The sequence below is a fragment of the Saccostrea echinata genome, unplaced genomic scaffold, assembly GCF_033153115.1.
Source record: "Saccostrea echinata isolate AGI-Se365-2 ecotype Australia unplaced genomic scaffold, CSIRO_AGI_Sech_v1 ptg000029l, whole genome shotgun sequence".
NCBI lineage: Eukaryota > Metazoa > Mollusca > Bivalvia > Ostreida > Ostreidae > Saccostrea > Saccostrea echinata.
The window spans coordinates 31,376,073-31,401,130 of NW_026889778.1; the positions used below are offsets into that span (position 1 = coordinate 31,376,073).

Genomic DNA, 25,058 nt, shown 5'->3' on the forward strand with positions numbered 1-25,058 from the left:
TTGTCAATCGACACGTCAGCACAAATTCATTTTATTACAGTGAAACTTGTTGAATCCGGATGTTGTGCATTCCGGCATGTTGTTCAGTCCGGCGTAATGTTTTAGTCCCTTGAATTTTCTTTATAATTTATGTTTAATAAATGTTGTTCAATCCGGATCTTGCCTATTCTGTAAACCGGCCGCTATTTAAAGAACTGCTCATAATTAGTACAAATTATCTCCTCTAATCCGGCCACTTATTTTTACCTGTGCCCACTGGTCATTAGAGAAGTCTCGCATGGGGGTAATTATTGTCCCGTTAATGATCTATCCTGTATCGACAGATTAGATTTTAACAAACGTGATAAAAAAAGAAATCATTAATGGCTCAAGTAAGGCGAGGAAACTCACAAAAGAATGAGTGTTAGTGATGGTTGTGTGTACCATGTCTGTAGTAAAACTTGACAACTTATCCATGACCTCCTTTCTACTTTCGTTTTGCGTGCACAATGTGCAATTCGAATTACTTCCCTTTGTGTCGCTAGTTTACAACGACCATAGCGACAGAAGATTTTGGTTCAATATTCATTACATGTATAACATTTGAAATTAACAAATACAGTGTCTAAATATTCAAACATATTAATTTTAAAAGAAAGAAATTAATTAGGAATCTGTCCCTAACAAAATAATATTAACAGCTACAATGAGGTTTTGGAGTGTGTTTAAAACATTTAACGATTTTCAAATTTGATAAATGACCAAGAGATATTATATTTCGATACTGAATAAAAAACTTGAACAGAAATGAAAATTCTGAAGAACAAACAGAGTTCAAAACAAACGGAAATGGACGATTTTTTTTCAAGTGAAATGTAAAAATTGACACTTTTGATAAAGTATTTATTTACCACTCTTTGTTTATATCTATGTAATTATTAACTTGCTATAACAGTTCAATTTTCTCCAATCCGGATGTTGTCTAATTCGGCCAAAAAATTTGGAACCACTGGTCGCCCGATTAGACAAGTTTTACTGTATATACAGTTAAAGTATATCTTTGAGGGAGTCAGCAAGATTCCTGTTCCCCAAGAGCAAGTCTATTTTCTAAGGCACAGCTGAGGGAAATAGGCTTGCTTGAGTGGAACTGGAATCTTGCCGACTCCCTAATTGATATACTTCAACTGTTTTACCGTATAACGGGTTATTAATACTGCTGTAAATTTTTATGAATTTTGGTTCAAATAGCATGATTTAAATTTTTATGCATTTAATTTTTACGAATTGAGCATGTCCGTAAAAATTAAAATCATCAGAGGTATAATTTCAGATTAATGATTGTTAGCTTTTTGAATGCGTTTACAAAGTTACAAATAAATGTGTCTAAGCAACCCGATGTAAAAAAAAAGAAATTGTTTCTGTGATAATGATTCACTAAATTATAATATGTTTGTTCATTTACCTTTATATACCATATGCCCTTTATTTATACCTGTTTTTTATAATACACATTGCTAGGTATCATTATTGTTGCACAACACGTGCTCGTCCAATCTCCTATGCAGAGTTGTTGTTCATTCCTCTCTCTGACACCTCTGCAATGGGCTTGCATCAAAATTTTTGAAAAAAGGAGAAAACATGATATTCCGAGGATTATTTCAAATTAAAATAATAGTTCTATATCTATTTAGGAAATATCTACCTTAAAAGACAAACATTACCGCAGGGATCTATTTATAATGAATTAATACAAACGCACTATTTCCTGTGCTTATCATTGTGATATATGCGAACCAACGACAGAGGTGAATATCATCTTCGCTCAGCCAAGGGTTTCTGATACGCTACTCTCCTCATAAACCCTTGGCATATGGTGCTGACAAAAGACGGGATTGTTTTTGTCATGCGATCATGATTCTTACCAGGTATGCACAGATTGTGTCATCGACAGAAATAAAAAGCGTATTTAAAAAAAATTTTGTTTTTAAAGAATAATTAACAAGAAGGTATCCAGATATGTTAATTTGTTATTTAAACATGTAAAAATGCAAATCTACATCTTCAGTATAGATTCTTAATCACATATTTTGCACGTAGCTTTAGATATTGGATGACACCATATAGCTATTCATAGAATGGCATGTTATCTTACGGATCATTGTTTACTTGCGTTTTACATTACCGATATTAAAGAGTCAAGATATATCCCGAACGCAAATATCGTCATTTACAAAAAACAATTGCTGATTGGTTGAACGATGTCGATCAACTCCAATCACAACTTGAGAAAAAAATCCCAACTTTTTTTAACACCGTATGCCAAGGGCTTATGAGGAGAGTAGCGTATCAGAAACCCTTGGCTAGCGAAGATGAGGTGAATATATGAGCCAATGGTAGAGGGTGGTGCTCATCTTGATTTTACTGGAAACAGAGAGACAACTCAAACAATCATGATTTAATTGACAGTATTATTATGTATTAAAAAGTCAAAGTTTTTATTTGAAGCACATAAACCAGAAGAAAGTGTCAAAGACTTAAAAAAATGGGTATAATTGGAAGACCTGAAATAATTAAGTCTTTATCAGAAATTATGCATCTCATAAAAGTACTAAAGATAGAGTAAGCAGGTAATTGACAATGTTTGTATAACTTATGCAATTTAATCAAGATTTAACTGTATGATCCAAATTGATGATCAACTTAAAAGTGCTCAAAAATACCAACAGTACTAATTCTATAGTCTCCAGGACTGAACTGAATGTCAATTAGCATTACTCTCATACGTACGATGTTTAAAATTTATGCGAGGCGCTTTTTTACTTTCATGAAATTTTACGCATTTAAATTACATGGATTTATAAAACTCGTAAAAATTAGCAGCACGTAAAAAATACCCGTTATATGGTATTATATCAATACCAAAATTAGACTATTTTTAAAACCTGTAACTGCAATTCTATTTTATACGCAGTGCAATTATAAGGTACAAAATGGAAATATTAATTACTCAGAAAGTAAATAAATAAATTTAATATAAAAAGGTATTTGCCTTTGAATCAATGGTCTATAAAATACATACATCTGCAAAGCATTTTTTTTTTAATTTAATAACATATTTACACGGCGTTTAAGTGACAAAGTTACCATCATCTAGTTTAAAGAAATAAATTGAGTCAATTTCTAGTCATCATATATCAATAACTTGTATTTTCAATGAAAATTTAGTTTTTATTTTCTATTTCCATAAAAAAACCAGCTGTCATTTGGGTTTCATATGAAAATGGGAGTGATATTACCCAGGCATCGAAAAGTGTCCGATGCATGGTTAATTTGTGTCTGATGTATGGTGAAATAAACATACTAGTAAAAAAACAACTCTAAAAAATATTAAACAAACATTGAAGTAAAATTTTTGAAAAATTTCTCTAAAATTATCAATCTTTGACAAATTTTACCTCGGTCTGACTCGTTCCGTTAAGTCTATGTAAAAGAATGACAAATCTTAAAATTACAAAATCGTAAAATTCTGGTCACTCCCCTTTGATGATCGATGCAAAATATGACATAATTTCAAGGCCATTCTTGTGGTATTTTTATCACAAATGAAAATAAAAATTGGCATCACTAAAAAGTTTAAATCTTCACCTTTAAGACAGAAACAAGACAGAAACAAGTAAAAACACGGGGAGACTTGGGTTCAATGAAAGTTTACTGCTTAAAGTTGTCCGAAGCAAGGTATTAACGTAGGTCGCGGGTTTGCTGACGTCGTTAAAACTGGGTACGCAATTTATATGATTTGGACAACTTTCTTGTGCACATTTGATTATGACGTCACAATAATGAAAAAGAAATCTGCAATGACTTTTTTTTATTGAATTCTTCGGTATATCATGAGTTAGCTATAACTTTTGTTGGAATTGATAGTTTAGTGTCATATTATTTAAGGAACAAACTTTAAGGAACAAACTTATCACAAATAATGAAGGCTTACACGATTTGAATATTCGATACAATATTTAGATATTACTTTGTTGGAACGTATAATTTGGTGTTAGCTATACTATTTATGGAACAAACTAAGTTATCACAGATAATGAAGACTTGATCGACACCGGAAGTATTAGAAAATGGTTATTCATTCTCGGGCTTTTCCGACAGGCCGAAAAACAACCGCTTGTTTTCCGAGCTTGCCGAAAGGGCCGAGAAGATGCGATTGATTTGTTATCACATTGAGATTACAAATGGTATCACAATATGGACACGTTTAAACTGACATTTTTTCCCATTGAACGTATTTTAACAGTTTGTTTTATTAATAAAGAAGTTATTATGTAAACAATCGCAAATACACCTGTTACATCAAAAGTTTACACTTAATTTTTTAGAAGGACATTTTTAAAACATATCTAGGCCTACAAGTTAATCACAAATTAAAAACTACTAAGGTACTATGAAAGATAAAGACAATTTTTGAGCGTCACTGACCTCCTGTAAATAACGGCTTACAATGCTGTTAGCTACAGATTTTATTTGCAACTTTGCTTTCCACGTCCAACAAGTAATGTTCTATAAATTGAAAAGTCAATCGTAAAAAAAATCTGCCTGTCGATTAGGTCATATAAAATTATTTTTTAGGTTCTCGTCCCATTTACCCCTCTTGAAATGTCTCGTTCGATTGTTTTATTTATTTATTTTTTAAATTCCTATACGTATACTACATAAAATCAAGATCAGGATTAATTTTTGACTTCTCCTCTGTCTGTATGTGAAAAAAATCGCTTGGGCTATTTGCAACAATGGAGAAATATCGGTAAGGAATTCAGTGTAAATATATGTATAAATACAGGTACATATAATGTGCTTGTATCAAGAATTAATGTTACAGTTTGCATTTATTACCAGTTTACCACAGAGATTTGAACATAGTAAAAGTACTGCGACGAAGAAATGAAAGGTCTAAAATCGCAACATTTAGCAGGGCGAGCGGCACTTATGTGTTATTAAAAAAGATTACAGGAATTTTTAGAGTTTAATTGTGCTACAGAAAAAGGTGCATCAGGCCCGTTAAAACTGGGGGATGTATGTACTATACACCAGAAAACAAAGCTAATTTGCGGTTGCACCCCTCAACATCTTCACTATCGCTATCCATGCATGCAAGGTTTTTCGGTCCACTCCACTCCCCATAAAGGCGGAGTCAGGACCGGAAACCCTTGGTTAGCGAAAAAGCCGCACAAGAATGTCTGATAACTTTTTTCATACTTGTCAATTAATGTTTGGTTGAAATTATGTGCCTCTGTATCTATAAAAATTGTTCACCAGAGGATAAATTCTATCGATCATTTTAAATACGAGGCTTTGCAAAAATGCTGACAATATTGAACAATTCATGAACAAAAAATTGGACTAAAAAATATATCAGTAATCCAGTAGAAATTTGTGATTTTTCAGAAAAAGCACGATTAAGTTCTTGGTATACTCTTTTTTTTTTTAATTTACGAACAGAGTGGAGAAACGCCGACGACGTGTGATGATACCACAGAAACAATTTGTACATTAAAGCAGCAGTTGTATGTAGCAAGCATTTAAATGTTTCAAAATATTATAAGATTAGCGTTATGTTTAAATGTAGCTCTTTTAAAGAATAAAAAAAAAATTCATCCATTTTAGCTTCAAAAATGTGAAAAAAATGGAGAATGATATGTAACTATTTTATATTTCTCCATAACTAGAGAAAACTAGAGAACTAATATAGGCCACTTTTGCCTGCTGTTCATTCCATATTCATTGTATATACTTCTTTGTATATCGTGAATAAAATACTTCTTAAACTAACTATTTTATATTTCTAATTAAAGAAAATAAAATAAAAAAAAGAAAAACATATAGGAACTAGCTTCCGGTGTGTAATTTTTTTTTAAATGTATGCTGAAAATATATTGTATTTAACCTGGCCGATATTTGGCGGAAATTCATGTATTAACAAGTTATTGTAGATTTGAGTGCCTTGCTGAATGTGCTAAATAAAACATTTCATATTTAGAGGATGCCGCTTTTCGCCAGCACGCTGAAAAAAAAATACAAAGCCAAATGTTACGATACATATACTTCTAATCTACGAAAAAAAGAAAACAAAACAAAAAGAAAAGAAACGGCAAGAAAACAACACATAAAGAAAAGGGTGTTGTTTTGCGTCCCTTGCGAGAATTTTCACTAATGTGAGATGTCAAAGAACTAAAGAAGAGAAATTTGTCTAATAATCATTTCATTGGTATTGAATTGAATGTATTATGATACGATTCATGGGTCATTTGAAAACAGACAGATGTGAATTTCTTCTTTTTAAAATTATTTTTCTTGTTTTTCTGCACTGTATACCGGATCGATATTCACAAAGTAAAGCGTGACGTCGTGATATTTTATGACGTCGTCCTTAAAAATGTTACATTTTGCGATATAAAAGCAATTATCCACATTTAATTTACAAGAAAACTAACCCGAAGACATATTAATTTTTTCACATAGATGTATTTCAAATCATTTCTGTGTTAAATTACCAAAAGGGAAACAATTTCGTCTGCACCATTTAAAAGTTATTGATATTTTCTGAAACAAAATCTTGCCTCAAAACGAGCCAAAAATGACGTTTTCCCTATATAATTCAATAGAATAATGTTGAAAATGTTATGACACCAGATTAATTACACAAAAACAATGCAGACGAATTTTATAAAATTTTCAGAGAATGTAAAACGAAGGTAGAGGATTCATATAGCTAATTTTCATGGTATGTTTTCGGACACTTTTAAAAGGTCTGCAAACCCGCGTCCTACGTTAATTGTGTCCAATGCATGGTTAACTCACCCTACTGAATGTCTCATTGATTTAGGATTTCAGCAAAAAATTTGTCGACCGTCATAAGCATGAGTTCACATTTAGAAAGCTTTCAAACTCCTCACTTCCATTTTTCTCAATAAGAAAGATTCTAAAAAGATTTACCGACCTCTTTATTGTTTGTTTGATATTATATTAAGTCCTTTATCATCAAAAGTTTCATTATTTTTGTCCTCACAAGGATTTTTTGTCTGTTTTTTGTTGTTTTCAATTAAACCAAATTAGACACAGGTTTGATTGACGTCAATTTTTTTTTGGCTTCTTTCAAAAGCACAAATGACTTTTTGAGAATTCTATGGTGAACGGTATGCGCATGATTTACACGCATGTGACATTTTTGTTGTGTTTCCAATTGTCAAGTATGTTGCTTACTCTGAGGGTAATACTGCGGATTGTTAAATGCATCTCAACCAATTAGATTTTAGTATTTAACATGAAAGTATAATAACATGAATTGTTAAATGCATCTTAACCAATCAGATATTAGTATTTAACATGAAAGAATAATAAAGCACAATAGCTTTAAAGCTACATTTGCTAAGTTATCTACCATTTTTACAATAGCTCCATTTAAAACATTTTAAAATAGTCAAACCAGGAGTGGGACAAAAATAAAATGAAGAAGGGGGGGTTATCTTATATTTAAATGTAATTATCATTTTTTCAGTCAACATACACTGAGAAATGTTAACATAGTGTACATGTAAATGCATCATTATATTTATGTACATTCCACATGTACTTTGTTTATAAAATATGTGGAAAGCTACTGCACCATAACACAGACATGGGGTTAAACGGTTAAGCCTGTGTTTTATTTTGATGTCACAAACGTTGAATGCCATGGAAATTCAATGTCATAAGCGAAACACAAAATTCACGCTCACATTGAACAGAAGCTGTTGCAATGGCTCTTCCATTAACTGTAACTTACTTGAAGGATAATATAGGGATTTTAAAACATAAATCACATTTGCAGACAAGGCAAGAACTTAAAAAAATATAATATAAGCATTGAATCATTATTTCTTTTTTAAATATAGTCTTATAACTTCAACGGTGTGCATGAACAACTTTTCATAATGCGCTAATGCGCGTTACTCAATTTGTCTGCACACACCATTGCAGTTCAGAGACTATATCTTTAAAAAATAATGATTCAATGCTTAAATACATACGTGCTCTGTCTGCTGTCATAACATCTAGAAACGTTTTTCTTCCAGCTCCAACTCTTGTTGTGGCAAAAACAACTACTCTGTAAAGTGTGTTTGGTTCCAATCCTTCAATTCTGTGTTTAATCATTTCCATTGCCGCAACATTCGAGTCAATATTTTTCATTTCTTCAACATCCTTTTCAATCATCCCACCAGTAACTATTATAAAAAAGGTTGATTTAATTACTAACTTTTAAAATACATATTTTAAATTGTGAAAAAAAGCTATCAGGCAATTGTATAACATTTTTTTCTCTCAGCATAATGTTTCAGATTAAATAATATATGCCTTGTATTTAAGATAAACTCCTTCTGATACAAAAGATCCATGGATGACAATATCTTGAGTATTATGAGATATGGTACTTTTACATAATCAATGAAATAAACACTTTCTTTATGTCGTCAAGTTTCTATTTAAGTTTGCTTTTTCTACAAACATTTCTATCTCAAATGCATGAGAAATCTTATCAAAAGGATATTTTCATTGTCACCTAAGTCAGAATTCATCAAATAGAACCAGGGACATACAATGAGGCACATTGAAGTGGTAAAATTTTCAGTTTGAATGGAACATTTTGGGCTTTCTTTAAAATGTTGATCGTCAGATAATGACACGCCCATTTCTTTAAAAAGGAAAAAAGAGGTCAAATAGTTCATTCCAATACCTGTGAAACAGGTATTCTTATAAATACAATAGCCAATCAAACTGACAGTCTACATAAACTCCGAGTAAACACGTGTTCAATAGAAACATGTGGTACTCCATTAAACGATAAATTCATAATTATGTACACATATCCATTGCAATACATGTTTTACAGAAACGGGTCCTCTATTAACTCTCTTCCCTAACTTCATAAAATCTCCATTTTAGTGTAACTCATGTTGCTACTCAAAGAGAGTGGGGTATCTTAAGGCATTACGACGAATATTTCTTTCTCATTTTAAAAGAAATGGGCGTGACATTTTGTAAAAATTGACGTTTGATAGGGAAGACCCAAACTTTCCATTCAAAAGAAAAATTTTACCACTTCAATGCGCTTCATTGTATATACCAACAGGATAGGCAACTCCTTTCAGTGCCATGTTTATTTGCCCCAAATGTCACACACAACACTGTAAGTTTTTCAAACTTTGTTTATTCCTGGTAAAAAGTTTGTTTTCTGATAAATGTTACCTGTTCTTTTTAAATATTGGAATGGATTGTTGCAACCACTTTTGAAATAACAACCATTATAGAAAATAATGATTTAAATAGTGATTGAGAGTGTACTTCAAATACAGCACCACATTGTACCCACTATTGAAATAACAACCACTATTGAAATAAATTGTAGCTAGTGGGTATTGATTTTTATTAGGGATGTCAATTTTGTCAATAATTCATATTCGAATATTCAATGAAAGTATTCGAAAATATTCGAATATTCGATAAAATTAATAAAATTCGTCTTATTTCAAATATGCATCATCCTACTCTCAGGAAAGGTTTAGCATAGGAATACTTATATTGGAAGTAAAATTGTATGAAAACTTTTGTAGGTGTACAATAAGAAATTCCATTTGATATTTGTGAATGTTTGAAATAAATAATTGATTTAAAAGTAGAAAAGTATAATTTTAACAAATGAAACATGTATTTATAGTAGCTCCAACTGAGGAACGAGTCGTCTTACAAAAGGCAAGATAGTCGTATACTGTTCAGATTTCAATAGGTCTAATAAATTACAATTATCTGCCTAATAAGAGGTATGATTATAATCTTTGATACAATGTTAACAAATATTTCCATAGACATTTTTCCTAGTTAATTAACTAATTTCCCGATAATGAATATAATACTCAGGATTATGTACAACCCGAGATAATCAAGTAATTTACACATTTATTCTGAAATTAAGCCCTTTACAATATTAATTATTCATTCAATGATCAATTAATTTATACTCTTCACGCCTTTGAGACATTCTAAGATTTCATTTTGTTGTCCTCGATTCACATCCGATCGTATCTTACAAATAAAAAACTATAAAAGTACGTTTTCTTTTATACATAAAGCATTATTGTACAATTCTTTAACACCTTACTCAAAACAAAATACATGCAATTTAGTAGATCTATAAGATAAGAAAGTAATGGAAGAAATCAGGCGATCGAATTTGATCGCTAGTAAATTAAACAGGGATAATTCAAGCACTGTTCTAATCAAAATTTATCAATCACAGTACTTTTTTTATGAAATCTGAAAAACACCGAATATTCGAATCTTAAATTCATATTCGAATATCAACTCATTGAATGAATATTCGAATGTTCGAATATTCGTTGCCATCCCTAATTTTTATAAAAAAAAAATGTCTCCCCTTCTTAACCAACATTAACGAGTGCAATAATACAATTGGGGTCAAAAATAATAATGCAGTGCATCTCAGCTCAAATTCCTCAATCTGTGTACAAAATTTCAAGTCTTCATGTCAAAAGGATCTTAAGTTATGGTCTGGTCTTGTTTTTCTTAATTTGACCTTGAAGGAAGAAAGGGGTCAAGGTCAAAATTTTGGTGTGTTGCATCTTGTATCAATGTCTTCTTTCTATGTTACAAGTTTGAAGTCCTAATATCAAAGGACATTCAAGCTATGGCCTGGACTCTATTCAGATATAAAAGCTTGACCTTGACCTTATAATAATTGATCAAGGTAAAAAAAAATGATGACATGCACCCCTCCCTCATGCAACCTCTGCATGTTCCAAGTTTGAATCTTAATGTCAAAGGGTTCTCAAGTTAAGGTCAAATTATGTTTTTTTTCTCTATTTGACCTTGAAGGAAGAAAGGGGTCAAGGTCAAAATCTGATGCAGTGCATCTTGTATCAATGTCTTCTTTCTCTGTTACAAGTTTGAAGTCCTAATATCAAAGGGATCTCAAGTTATGGTCTGGACTCTATTTTGATGTAAAGATTGACCTTAACCTTACAAATAGGTCAAGGTCAAACATTTTGGGGGGTGTGCACTCCTTCTTAATGTCATCTATCTATATTCCAAGTTTGAAGTCTTAATGTCAAAGGGTATTTAAGTTTCAGCCTGGACAAAATTTGGATGAAGAAGAAGAAGAAAATCAACAAACAATATGTCTCCCCTTAGAAGGGGAGACATAGAGAAGGGGAGACATAATTATTTCAATAGTGGTTGAAAGAACTTTTCAAAGACAATATCACACTGTAATCACTGTTGAAATAATGACTACTATTGAAATAGCTATTCAATGATGATTGAGAGTTCATTTCAAAAATAACACTTCATTGCAACCACTATTGAAACAGGAACTACTATTGAAATAACTCTTCAAAAGTGGTTAAGAAAGTATTCAAAAAATTAAAGAGCGGGTCCTGGCACTTTTTTACTTCATTGAACTGCACAGGCTTTTATCTGGATATGTTCTCATAATTAAACATACATCTTATAAAGACCTATAACTAGATATCATTGAGATGGTGGCCATCTCAAAGGGCCCCGCTTTCAGCAACAAACATGAAAAATGTAAGGTAGCTGAAAAGGGTTTATTTTGAAGAGGAACATTTGTGTACTGATACTATTATGGGATGTGTTGTTTGAGTCGAAAGGGCTACTATGTCATCCTTGTTATAATAAAAAATGGCATGAAAATCACGAGTGCTCCATACCCTCTATCAAAAAATGGCACAAAAATCACGAATATTGCATATTCTTTATAAAAATTGTTGCAAATCCTCTATCAAAATATGGAAGGAAAATCACAAATGTTCCATACCCTGAGTCAATTGGTAAAGTTTGAGGCTGACTGGACTTAAGAAAAAGAAATTATGCACCGAACAAAGATTTTAAACAGAGAGGCTATATTTGACCTTGACTCTTGAACTACAAACTTTGTTCAAGGCCATTGCACATCCATTAACCAGTTTCACTCTGTGAGTGAAGTATGAGCCACATTGGACCAAGGGGAGAGAAGATATGCTCCGGACAAGGATTTTTCATATAATTCTGTTATGACCTTAACCTTAGACCTAGAAACATGGTTCAAGGTCACTGCACACCCTTTACCCAAAGGCACTCTGTGGGTGAAGTATGAGCCAGATGGGCCAAGGAGAGAGAAAACATGCTCCAGACAAGAATTTAAACAGAGAGGCTATTTTGGACCTTGACCCTCATCCAGAAATTTCCTTCAAGGTCACTGCATATCCACTGACCAGTGACACTCTGTGAGTGAAGTATGAGCCACATTGGACCAAGAGGAGAGAAGATAAGCTCCGGACAAGGATTTTTCATATAATTCTGTTATGACCTTAACCTTAGACCTAGAAACATGGTTCAAGGTCACTGCAAACCCTTTACCCTTAGACACTCTGTGGGTGAAGTATGAGCCAGATTGGACCAAGGAGATAGAAGATATACTCCGGACAAGAGATATCAGATGGACAGATGGATGGAAGGATGGACGGACCGAATACTGTCCAACTCAGAGAGGAGGATGATCTCTCATGGTTTGTGTTTATAGTGACTAAGCGCTTGTCTAAATTACGTCTTATTGCAAATAAATTAGCAATACCATAAACTTGATGTTGTAGTTCATTTTAAAACAAGGCATTACCATCTTTGCTCTTTTTAGTCCGAGATTCATCAGATCCCTTGCCCCGCCCCCTTTCCATTGTACGCCCTTTGGTATTTTGGGGGTAACTTAAGAGGAATTTCAGATGCTTCAGATTTTTCCCTGTTTAGCATCAAATTCATACTTATGAACCAACCTACACATACGTCCTACATATACATACATGTACAAGAACTCTAGGCGCTTGGTTTCAGGAGGGTGTATTTTGTGTATTACATTATTGTATGTGGGTTTTTCGGTTTGTCTGATTACTTCTTAAATAAAGAACAAAAATCACTGAAATTGGCAATTTTTTATACAAAAAATCATAATACTAATATGATATTTTTTTAAAATTGCTAATTTCAGCAATTTTTGTTTTTTAAGTTAGAGTATTCAGACACATCTAGAAAAAACACAATACACAAAATACACCCTCCTGAAACCAATCGCCTATGATAAAAACCACATGGCAAAATATAAAGGCAATGCATCAATCAGACGAATTGATTTCGTAATATCATTTTGCAGAGAAAGATGCAAATCAAGGTAGTTATTCCTAATTTGACTGACAAATGTACACGTATAAGGAATATTCAGAATTCCAGTCTTTGACTAAAAGGAATATTTTCTTGACTATCTATTGGTTTTGTGTGTTGTGTCAAAAAGCAAGGCTCAGACAGATGCTCAAAAGGGGGGGGGGGGCACCCAGGCATGGTGACATCACAGTTTGGTCACTGTCAGTCAGCAATAACAATTAAATATCATGTTGTAATGAATCAAAATGAACCATTATCGCCAAATTGCACAGGTTTTCAGACTTTCCTGTCTGTTACATGTACATGCAGTAATTGGTAAACGGTTAATATTTTATTTCTTGCAATTCCAAGCATACATTTTTTTAAAAACTTTATTTCATCCCTAAAAAAGAGAAAATACCCCTCTCCCAATACGGCAATGAAACCAGTAATATCTATGCATTTTAGGTGTACATGTGGAACATGTCAACCTACTGAATGTCCAGACAACAGGTTTTGTTGTCAAGAATGTGATAAAACAAAAGCTAAAATTAATGAAGGAAACGAACAGACCAATCAAGATTTTATTTGTATAACATCACATCCTGGATTTCAAAGTGTTTTTTTTAGATCCATGGGTTCTAAAAACAGCTTATTATGCTTACCGACAAGAATGGGGATACAGAAACTCCAGCATCAGTGAGTGTTGTCTTAATAAATAAAACCATACCATGAAATACGTATTACGAATTAACATTCAACCATGGTTGAATATCAAACACATTTTATATTTTAAGGCACAAACTTCACAAAAAATGTGTAATATTTTAGGAAGTTTAGATATGTGGCTTATCGTCAATTAGTGGTGTTGGGGTTTCCTGGGAAAGAACAACCATACTCCTTTACCAGCCTGTGTAATGTCACGCATTAGAAATGCATTTCCTGCAAATGATGGACAATACAAAAACTTTGAGTGGCCAAATAACTAGAAACCTAGGTAAGGTCATTCTAACAATTAAAAAAGAAAAACAAAAAAACTGTCCAGTGTAGCATTTCTCAACAAGAGGCCCAAGGGCCTTGAATCGCTCTTCTGATAAACTGTACAACCTATCACCTCTATTTGAAGCCTCTAAGTATCCTGTATATTTAGTTAAACCCTTGAAATTCTAAAGGTAGGTCATCATGACCTACATTTTAGATGAAACACTCTGAGAACCCAAGATAATTCTAAGCTAATTAGTACCTGAGAGTTGGTCATGGTGACCTACTTATCACTTGTCATTCTCTGAGGACCCAAGATGCATCAACTAAGTTTGATGATTCTAAGCCAATTAATACCTAAAATATTTTTAAAATTATAACCATAAAATTTCGAAAGTAGGTCATAGTCACAATCACAATCAAGTACCTGATGTATTTAAATAAAGCCATAAAATTTCAAAAATAGGTCACAGTGACCTCCTTTTCAGTCGACTTACTCTGCGGACCCAATTTAAGATGCATCAACTGACAAAGTTTGATGATACTAAGCTAATTAGTACCTGAAATATTTAATTAAAACCATAATTTTTCAAAAGTAGGTCACGGTGACCAACTTTTCAGTCGACCTACTCGAAAGACCCAAGATGCATCAACTGACAAAGTTTGATGACTTTTTTAGTCGACGTACTCCGAGGACCCAAGATACATCAACTGACAAAGTTTGATGATCATAGGCCTAAAATTGTTCAAAATCTGCCTCTAAATCATTTTGAAAACGAATGGCCGCAAAATTTAAAAAGTAGGTCACCATGACCTACTTTTGAGTCAACATGATATGAGGTCCCTAGATGCATCAACTGAAAAGATTTGATGATCCTAGTTCTTATAGTAAGCGAAATATCAACATTTTAATAAAATGTAATTTTTGGTCAACTTTGAAGTGACCTTGAGACCACGCCCCTTGCCCCAGGGTAAATCCCCATGCAAATTTTAATCTACAACATATCCTCATCCTTGTGTGTAAGTTTGGTGATAATCTGCCCAGTGGTTCTTGAGAAGAAGATTTTTTTGCAACCAGTACTTTTTTTCTATTTTCCTAATTATCTCCACTTGTTTAAGGGTCACATCCCTAGTTTAAGTATAAACGGGAGCCCTTGGGCCAAGGATACCCCGTGACAAATTTGACAATAATTGGCCAAGGGGTTCTTGAGTTATGGTCCATATTCTAAAGAGTTTATGCACACCGCTTAATTGGCCATAGCATTAGCTCTTTGAGCCTTTGGCTCAGAAGAGCTAACAAAATCTTCTTACAACTTCTTACAACTCAGACCTCAAAGGCATAAAATACATGTACATACTGGTTTTGGTACTCAACAAGATGTTTATTCATGCCTTGAGCACAAAGGTTTCTATGAAATTCTCATTATGTGAAAATATGTTAACAATTTTATGTGGCTGTAACAATGAAGTAAGATTAGTACAAATCACAATTAACAGACACAAATAAATGTTTCAAGTGTCATCTATTATATCTGGACACAAACATCTCCACTGCCTCTGCCTTGTCCGGTTGATCTGCATTTGCTGACAGACAGTTGGGTACCCTAGCACGTAGATTACTGATGGAATCTGGTAGTTGGCTTGGCCCTTGCATATATTGATCAACCAATTCTTGTTGGAGATGCATGGCGTAATCTGAAATACAGAGTTTTTCAGCTTACTATTTCTTTCAATAATGAATTTTTTTAAATATCAGGTGATATAGTAGCTTAACACAACAATGAGGACTCTTTATTATTATATGAAATAATTCTTGACACATTGAATACATGTATTTAAGATCAACTGAAAGTTTCATTAACATGATCCCATACCATAAGTAGGCTTAGTTTTGTCAGGATGTACAACAGCTTGTCCTTTCCTTCCTTTTGGGTATCTGATGGTGAAGGAAGCTTCACCTTGTCTGTTGAACATTTGGTCATGATCAGAGTTCTCATCATAATGGAGTCCAGCCAAGTAGAGTCTGGTTATTTTGGGAAAAAAAATCACAAATTAATTAAAGCACATAGTATCTATCTTGGTTTGTACAGGCCAATGATAAGCAATTCAAAATAATAGAAAGTGCCAGTTGGCTTTAAAACAGTGATGTTCATCATATGGCTACTTAGATGGTAGAATGTGCTAGTGCATTTTACTCACCGACATAACATTCCAAGATAAGAAAAGGCTGTATTCTTGGGAGCAAAATGGAGTATCAAGCTATGAAAAGCCTCCAAGGAAGATGTCTACTCCTGACTGGAAAGTCTTGAAATGTCTTTTAAGAGGGTCTTGTTTAAGAGAATCTTTTCCAATTGTTCAAAGGCTTTGCTTGCTAAAAATTCCAATATATAAATGTGTATTTCTTTCATTTGTGATTTATTCTGGATGACTGACACAATTTTTTACAGAATGATTTAAATACGTTAAAAATTGATATTTGATTAGATTAATACTTGGATTAAGCCACTCTATCTCCTGCTCATCATCTTCTTCCAGGGGATCATGAAGACATTACTTTGGAAAAGAGCATTTGGGTGGTTGGTGTGGATGTTTTGCACATGCTGGATAACCGACTCCCACTTGGCAACAATCATATCCCCATCGTTATCTGGTGTAGAACCTGCTGACCAATACATATTATTGGTGATGGACTGCTTCCATTTACCAACATTACAATCCTTGACCTTTGCCAAAGCATCCAGTTTTTTTCCATGTGCCTACAAATTTAATTCATACGTTGAACTCAAAGGATCTAATTTTAAATAATACCTGTATGTAAATATTTCACACCACTTTTAAAAATGTCTAATATTTAAATATATCCATACTGTTCACTTTAATTTTTCTTCATTTATAAGTACATACCCTTGGCAACATGCCAGATGTCATAGAAGTGGTTTGTTCCATCAAGGTTTTCCTTTATCCACTTGTTATTCTGTCTGTGTCTGTCTGTAATGAGGGTGTCTAACTGCAACCCCTCATCCTTCAGAAATCTAACACTTCTTTTTAATCCTTCATGCTCACATCATGAACTATTGGGAACTTCATTACTCTGAGAAAAAATAGAACAAATATCAAACATGTATTCTAATACACCTTCAATAAATTTTTCCTTCTATATGTATTATGTCTTTATGAATAATGGAGGAAACTTGATTTTTTTTTTTTTTACTTTTAAAAATACACATTATTCAAAAAAATAGCAATAACTATTCTGTAGTCCTTCCAAATCACTCAAGAGGAAATCATGCATAACTTAGACAAACATACCTGATTAAGATATACATGTAGCTGTTCCAGAAAATAAAGGTGAACAAAAACAAGTCTAGGAAAAAAACAAAGGTTTAAGTATCATTCCAAAACCTCTTCAACACAAACAGTATGCACCAAAAACTTCAGGACAAGCCCATTTAGGCTAGTGATGGCAAAACTCTACTAGCCAGAATAAATAACTTTTTACATCCCCCCCCCCCCTTCCCTCCAAAACTAGGATAAGAATGAAATGACAGTTTTAATTCATTCAGTTTAATCAACGATGCTCAATAGTATATTGAATTTCAACAATTCTTTGAATTTTTTCAAATTTAACAACTGAATCTATGCTGAAGCTATTTTAGCACATACATTATATTTGAAAGTGAGTTATGGCCATCAAGTTTTTAATTTGATTGGAGACTTTTGTACATATATATTAATAATTCTTATTCCGTCATTCACTGATAGACAATTTTAGAAACCCTTCCTAGAATTAAATAAACAATATATTCAATGCATATGTATTGTTTTCAATAGAAATAAAAATTTATCTGAAAAGATTTAAGCATTGGATTGACATGTCAAGTTTGTGCCACCAAAAAATTCTCAAGCAACAACTCTAATTATAAATAAGAAATTCAAACAGAATAAATTCAAAATATCAAAATTTTACCTCCTAAACTAAAACAAAGGATAAAAAAAGAAATCAACATAACATATAAAAGTACCTGCACTTGTTGAATGTCTAGAACTTTGTTGATCTTGGTTTCAATTACCTGCAATAATGTAGCCCTCTCCGATTTTTTTTAATCTGATATTTTCAGGAGAGGGCTACAATTCCACTGCATCTCCGTAACGGTGCAAATATATTTTTTAGATACGGTCGACTGCAGGCAAAATAAATGGTTTTTGCATTCAATTTACTTCCAATAAGACAGAATTTTTATTCATATCAACATCATAGCCCTTTATACACGAAAACCAAGTAAAATAAATCTGCGTGTTTACCATTCGTTCTCCTCAGAAGCCATGACAGTTCTCGCATGATGTACAGAGACTTGCACTTGAAATTTAAAATCACTTGATAAAGTAAATGTCGGTGTTGATAAATGTTTGTGTTGTATGATATCACTAAAGATCAATAAATAAAAGCATTCCATGTGACATTTTTTTCATAAACAGTGATATTTATGCTTAAAGATATATATTACGCTATATAAACAGTCTAGACAAACTCCAAAACTGGCGTGAACTCCAAAAAAAGTCTTTGGCTCCATCATGCATTGCGGCAAAATGGCGGCCGATGTAAACAAAGAATGAATAGTCATTCGCTTTCCTCAAATATACGACTGCTAAATTTCTGTATTTAGTACATTGTGACTTTATTTTAATTTTTGTTGAATGAATAATTAAACTTATAAAATTATATAATGGATATTGACTTATTTATCACTTCCAACGCTTGCATTATATAGTGATTTTGGATATATGACATAGAATTCAATACTGCCGGTAAGAATTAATTTTTTTAATTAATATATTGTCTCCTTGATTTAAAATTTATGTCGTTCCTACAATAAAGATGCCTAAATTTTATTTTGAATACACCCAAATTGTATTCATTTAATCAGAAAATGCAGTTTTCACCATGGAGCAGAGATATTAACATGTTCATTTTTAGAAGACCTGTTGTGACATTATAATTTTTTAAAAGAGTGATTTTTTTAAGTTTTCAAATTGATAGATAATGGTTTAAAAATATTTTCATGATAATATCTGTTCGTATTTGATAAAAAAAATAGGTAAATAACGATGATGAGAACTCACGCTTTCAATTCAGATGTTGAACACAATTAAAATACTGAAATAATAATATATGTGTAAAATGTGTAAAAAAATTTAACAGATAAAATATATATTGTTCCATTTTAAATATATTTCCCTTTTTTTAAGGCAAAATTAATTCTCAAACATATATTAATTTTCTCTCATAATTGATCTGACTTGAAACATTGCACATATATAAATATATATATTTTATATATATATATATATATATATCTTTTATTATGCATATTTACTTCTCAAAACGTATCATTTTCTCTGTAATTGATCTGACTTGAAACGTTGACTTTGAAGGTAAATATCTCATCATTTGCAAATAGAATCTAAAATCTGACAAATACGATCTCTTCCAAAGCCTTTTATTTAGCATTTCTGAGTACTGGTATAATTGCCATACTTCCCAAAACTTTGCACGGACAGTTTTTGTAGACCCATCATTTTTTGCTGAAAAATCGCCATTTTTTTGTGTGTCTGCGCATGCAAGAACTTTTTTTGGAGTCTTTTTCTGTCTCAATTTCTTACTTCCGGAAATGCTGTTTTTGGAGTTCGTCTAGACTGATAAATGCGATTTTTTATGTGAAACAAAATGATGAAATGATTTGAGAAACATGAAGTGTAATAAAAAATAATTACTTTTCGCAAAGTTTTACTAAATAAGTTATTGTAATTACATAACAATTAAGCAAGATCTGCAATTAAGAATTCAGCTTTTTCATGAATATTGATGAAGGAAGTGCATAAACAGTATACAGACACGCATGTCCGTGGGAAATCATAGAGGACGAGGTACGTTGCATTTGACTTCGATTATGTATAAAAGGTTAATATCTGTCATTACAGAGTAGATGGTTAATACTGGTTGTTTTACAAGATAAGTATCTTTAAGCATTAGATGTGTGCCATCAATGTCAAAAGTCATTTGTATACCAAACGGCCTACCTAGCTCGTTTTCTTTATGCCATTTTTGTTTATCAATCTAAAAGTAGAGACGGTGTCACATGACGCATAAATTTAAATAGAGGCATTAATTTCCAAGAAGGAAAATAAATTATAATTTGAGATCTTTTTAATGCGTTCATTTTCAATTGTGTAATTTACAGTATTTTCGTAACTTTATTTGGTAAACAAAATAAATAAATTTCCAACTTTATTTTTAACTGACGCAAGTTAAAGCATGTGTATCTTTAAAATAAGGGAAATCCTAAACGATCCGCTCCCCTAGATTCCAATTTCTCTTTGGTTGTTCCAGAATAAAATTGATCAAGGTCAGTAAACATGGCAGATAAATTCAAGTTGTGATGTTGACATACGTGAAAAATAACCGATATACGGATTGTTCTGTATATTTTTGAATCAATTCATGTCTTGCATAATTACATTTTATGAGTTCAGGTAGGATATGTTAATAAAATACCCACTTACTGATAATTTGAGCCGAAATCTGTGCGGTAGTGAATCTCTCCCACACTTGCACCATTACAGAGATCCTAAGGAATTGTAGCCCACTCCCCCCCCCCCCCCCAAAAAAAAATCGAAGAGGACTACATTATTGCAGCTAGGTTTCAATGAAAGTGAATGCAACATATTTAGCACAATGACCAGGGCTGTCCGAGCGTCCATCACCAGCAAGCACCAACTCTCTGTTCTGTGGACATTAAGTCAGCAATGATAGATCTTTGTGCCTGCCTCCAATGAAGCACAACTGTTGGTAGAACATACTGTTGTTGATGCCTGAAGATAAAGTTCATAAATATTGTAAAAGTTACCAACATGCACAAAGGAAATTCTATGTATTTCTAAATTTTAATCTTCAAGGATATGCCTAACAACTTAGAACTGGACTGTTTAAAAAAGTGTGATTGTGAAATAGTATAAACCCCCCACCCACTCCCCACCTTCCAACATTTAATTGATAAATCAACAATCACCTTGATGAATGACCCAGATTAGACAATGACTATAAACTAGGGATGGCAATTTGTAACCGGTTAACTGATTACTCGGTTGGAACGATGGCTATCAATTAGAAAATCTGTAATTGGTTAATCGGAAAAAATAAAATATTATTTTGTTAAATTGAACACATTTAAAAAAAAAATTATTTAAAAAAAAAGAAATCTCTGCACAAAGGATAATCATTTGGAATTTAAAGGATTGAATTTGGACGTACATGTAATTATGAATCTCCAAGATTGAGACCGTTGCGTAACTGGTCAGTTTATGTAGTGTTAATTACCGTGAAAACACCATGTCGTTACCCCGACTGTCCTGTAATGATAATGAAAGAAAAAGTGAGCAAGCTCACATACCCCACGCTCCCCCAAAACTCAACAATGCAACATGTAATGAATAGCACAGTGCATTTTAAATATATAGTATAATTCAAAAAGGGGCATTACTTGCAAAAAAACATCACATCAAAACTTCTTGCATATAAGGACATTCAAATCTTTGTATGTTACAAATTTAATTGGGCTGAAGTTTCTAGATAATTAATGGAATCAAAATTTCTTGGTAATATACAAATCTATACATTATGTCTAAAATACCTACAAAGTTTCAGGAAATTGTTTCAGTGCAGGAGTTATGCTGACAAACTGTTATTTAGAAACAAAATTATGATGTAGTCATATGAATTTGTTTATATACTGTACTTATGAAATTATTTAAGGGAAAAAAACCCATATTTAGGGGGGGGGGGGGGGGGGTGAGAACTATCCCAGATTTTGTGTGTGTGTGTGTTAAATCATTAATAATTTGATCTCAAAATCAATAGGGGTCTTTTAAGGTCATAAAATATTTCACATTAAATTCTTTCATTACAAAAGCTGATTCCAGTGGATTTCCTTATTACCTAGCTGGAAAGTTTCTTCAGTAATAGGCAAAGCTCTTAAGGCAAAAATAATGGAATCGGAATTTCCTGGTAATATTCACATCTGTACACTGTGTACTAAATATCTGCAAAGTTTAACCAAATTCTGTGCAGCGGTTTAAGAGGAGTTGCACTAACAAACTGTACATCTCTATATTCAAGATATGGCCAAAAATCTAAGTTGAAAAGTGCCAAAATTCCCAGAAAATAACGGAATCGGAATTTCCTGGTAATATGCATATTTACACACTGTGTACTAAATATCTGCAAAGTTTGACCAAATTCTGTGCAGTGGTTTAAGAGGAGTTGCACTAACAAACTTCACTTCCAACTTCAAGATAGGGCCAAAAATCTAAGTTGAAAAGTGCCGAAATTCCCAGAAAAAATAAAGGAATCGGAATTTCCTGGTAATATGCACATCTACACATTGTGTCCTAAATATCTGCAAAGTTTGACCAAATTCTGTGCAGCGGTTTATGAGGAGTTGTGCTGACAAAAAAACAGGACTGACGGACTGACTGACTGACGGACGTGTCAAAAACATTATACAAGTTGCATGGGGTATAAAAACAGGACTGATGAACTGACTGACTGACTGACACACTGACTGACTGACGGGTCAAAAACACCTCACGCAACTTGTTGCGTTGGGTATAATCATTGAATCATTGAGCACTGCAAATTGGTGTGTTTGATGTTTTCAGTTTTCAATCCAATTTACATGTAATTATTAAACAAACATTGTAAATTAAGGGCTATAGAGTTCACATGTAGTTTTGATTATCATAGTGAAAATGCAGAAAAAACTTTTGGGAGATCTGCTCTGGAAAGTTATCAGATTTCTTAGGCTTTTTTCATGGTTTTCTCAATTTTTCTTGTCTACTGAAATTTAAATAAAAAATATGTACCCGTATTTTTCTGATCCAGAATCAAGACTAATGGAATGTTTTAACTTCTATCGTCTTAGTTGGGTCTATTTGTGTATATATACAGAGCTACCTGAAAAACAATAGTCAAGAAAACGTGCAATTTGATACGATTAACCGGTAATTGGTCAGAACGTCTTGCAGTTAACTGATTAGCAATTCTGTAATCGATTGCCATCCCTACTATAAACCAATCAAGTTTCTAATATATTTAAAAGTAATACTCACCTAAAAAATGTACTGCGTCCAAAACAAGCTATATTCAACAACTTGAACATTAGCAGGCACTTGCTAAGACTACCAGAATATAAAATGGAACCTGAAAGAAGATTTCCAGCTGGCATTTTTCCAATATAAGGTTGACTGGCCCAACCATTGACAAAGTTACATGCAGAGCACTTCTGCACTATATGAATGCAAGTTCCAACTCTCTTATCAACAACACCACAAACTGGAAAATGACATCTTGGGCAAAACTGAAAGATCTGTAGAAGTTGCCGCTTGAATAGTAAATACTTTTCCTTTAGATGACAAGGTTCTGGCTCCTCCATTGGAGTTTTCTACCTATATGAGCCCCCATTACGCTTTTAACAGGTCCAGTATAATCTCTTGATTTAGCTATAAGGCTTTATTTAGCTATATAGCTTCATTAAGCTATTCAGAATAGCTTGATTAAGGAGGGATTCTTGTCTGGTTTCTGACTAGATGAAATATTCAAAGTATATTTGCTTGTATGTCTTATATATTTAGATGTAAGGAATTTAAAAGATGATATTTTTCTTTCCTCATCATATTTGTACAACTTTAAATAGAAATGGTAAACTGACTTTGAAATCTAGCAGGGACTATATTTTTGGTGGAACAGTGGCATATGAAAAAATCAGTCTCCTTTTCTGCTTCTCAAAATTACTATAGAACAATGAATTTAGTTTTTAAAAAAAAATGAACAATCAGAGACTTAAAGAAATTTTCAAATGTAAGTAAAATTAATGATAATAGACTAAAGTTTTAAAATGTATCAAATAAATATGATTTTCCAAACAAACTACAATTTTATTAGCTTTAAAAGCTTCCAATCTAAGTATAGATTTGAGCAAAAAATCAATTAAAAGTGTTTTTTTCTCTCTTAGTCAACGGTCAAAACTTTTTGTTTTTGTATCATTTTGTATCTTTATATGACAACTTTACCATAAGTGAAAATCAGAAAAATTTAAATATAGGAAGTATATAAAAATAACCAATATATCCTAAAAATTTAAGAAAAATAGAGGAAATTCGGATTAGCCAATATCTATTTTAGTTAAATTATTTGCGTCAATTTGATAGTATCATCTGTTAGACCCTATATGGTAATATCTTTTCATGCAAAAAAAAAAACATTTAATCTTTTGAGATAAAAGTAGGCATCGCATGATTGGCAACAGTAATTTTTCATTTTTAATGTCAAGGAAAAAGATAATGATCTTGACGTGACCTTGCTTCTAAAATAAAACGGTCAAATTTAATTTTATTGATACCATCACTTAGTATAATGTCTTCTTGAATCTATGAAAATTTCATTAATTTTTAGATACAAGAAATATGAGAAGAATCCCTCCTTAAGCTATTTTATCACACTTTTTTCTTAAATGTGTTATTTTTTCAGCATGTACAAAAAGTTGCACCTTGGTGCAGTGATAATATTCAACCTTGAATTCTTCTGAAAATAATTATGCATGTAAAAATCATTCACCAAATTGTGTCTCCTTGAGAGACTTTGTAATCATAGTTCTAAAAGTTTTGGGGCAATTGATTTGTGACCACACAGTTACTTCTTCAATGAAATTATAAAGAAGGCAAATTATGGTCAACAAGATAATTGATTGGTAATAATTCAGTACAATGAGAAGCAATCATACTTATCCATGCCTCAACGC

The 25,058-nt window shown here is 32.5% G+C and overlaps 1 protein-coding gene and 1 long non-coding RNA gene across 3 annotated transcripts in view; both read right to left on the bottom strand.

Annotated features, from left to right (window-relative positions):
* The window catches only part of LOC133195808 (neuroglian-like), a 594,903-nt gene that overhangs the window by 101,575 nt on the left and 468,270 nt on the right, over positions 1–25,058 (bottom strand). For both annotated transcript variants that reach the window (XM_061331757.1, XM_061331758.1), the window contains exon 19: positions 8,052–8,246. In XM_061331757.1, the coding sequence (XP_061187741.1) occupies positions 8,052–8,246 (195 nt within the window). The remainder of the gene's footprint in view (positions 1–8,051; positions 8,247–25,058) is intronic.
* Positions 15,761–18,336, bottom strand: LOC133194730 (uncharacterized). The gene is made up of 7 exons (XR_009722168.1): positions 18,228–18,336; positions 17,515–17,569; positions 17,110–17,296; positions 16,698–16,961; positions 16,405–16,576; positions 16,080–16,228; positions 15,761–15,900 (listed from the first exon to the last, which is right to left on the bottom strand). It is a non-coding gene; the product is annotated as an uncharacterized LOC133194730 (long non-coding RNA).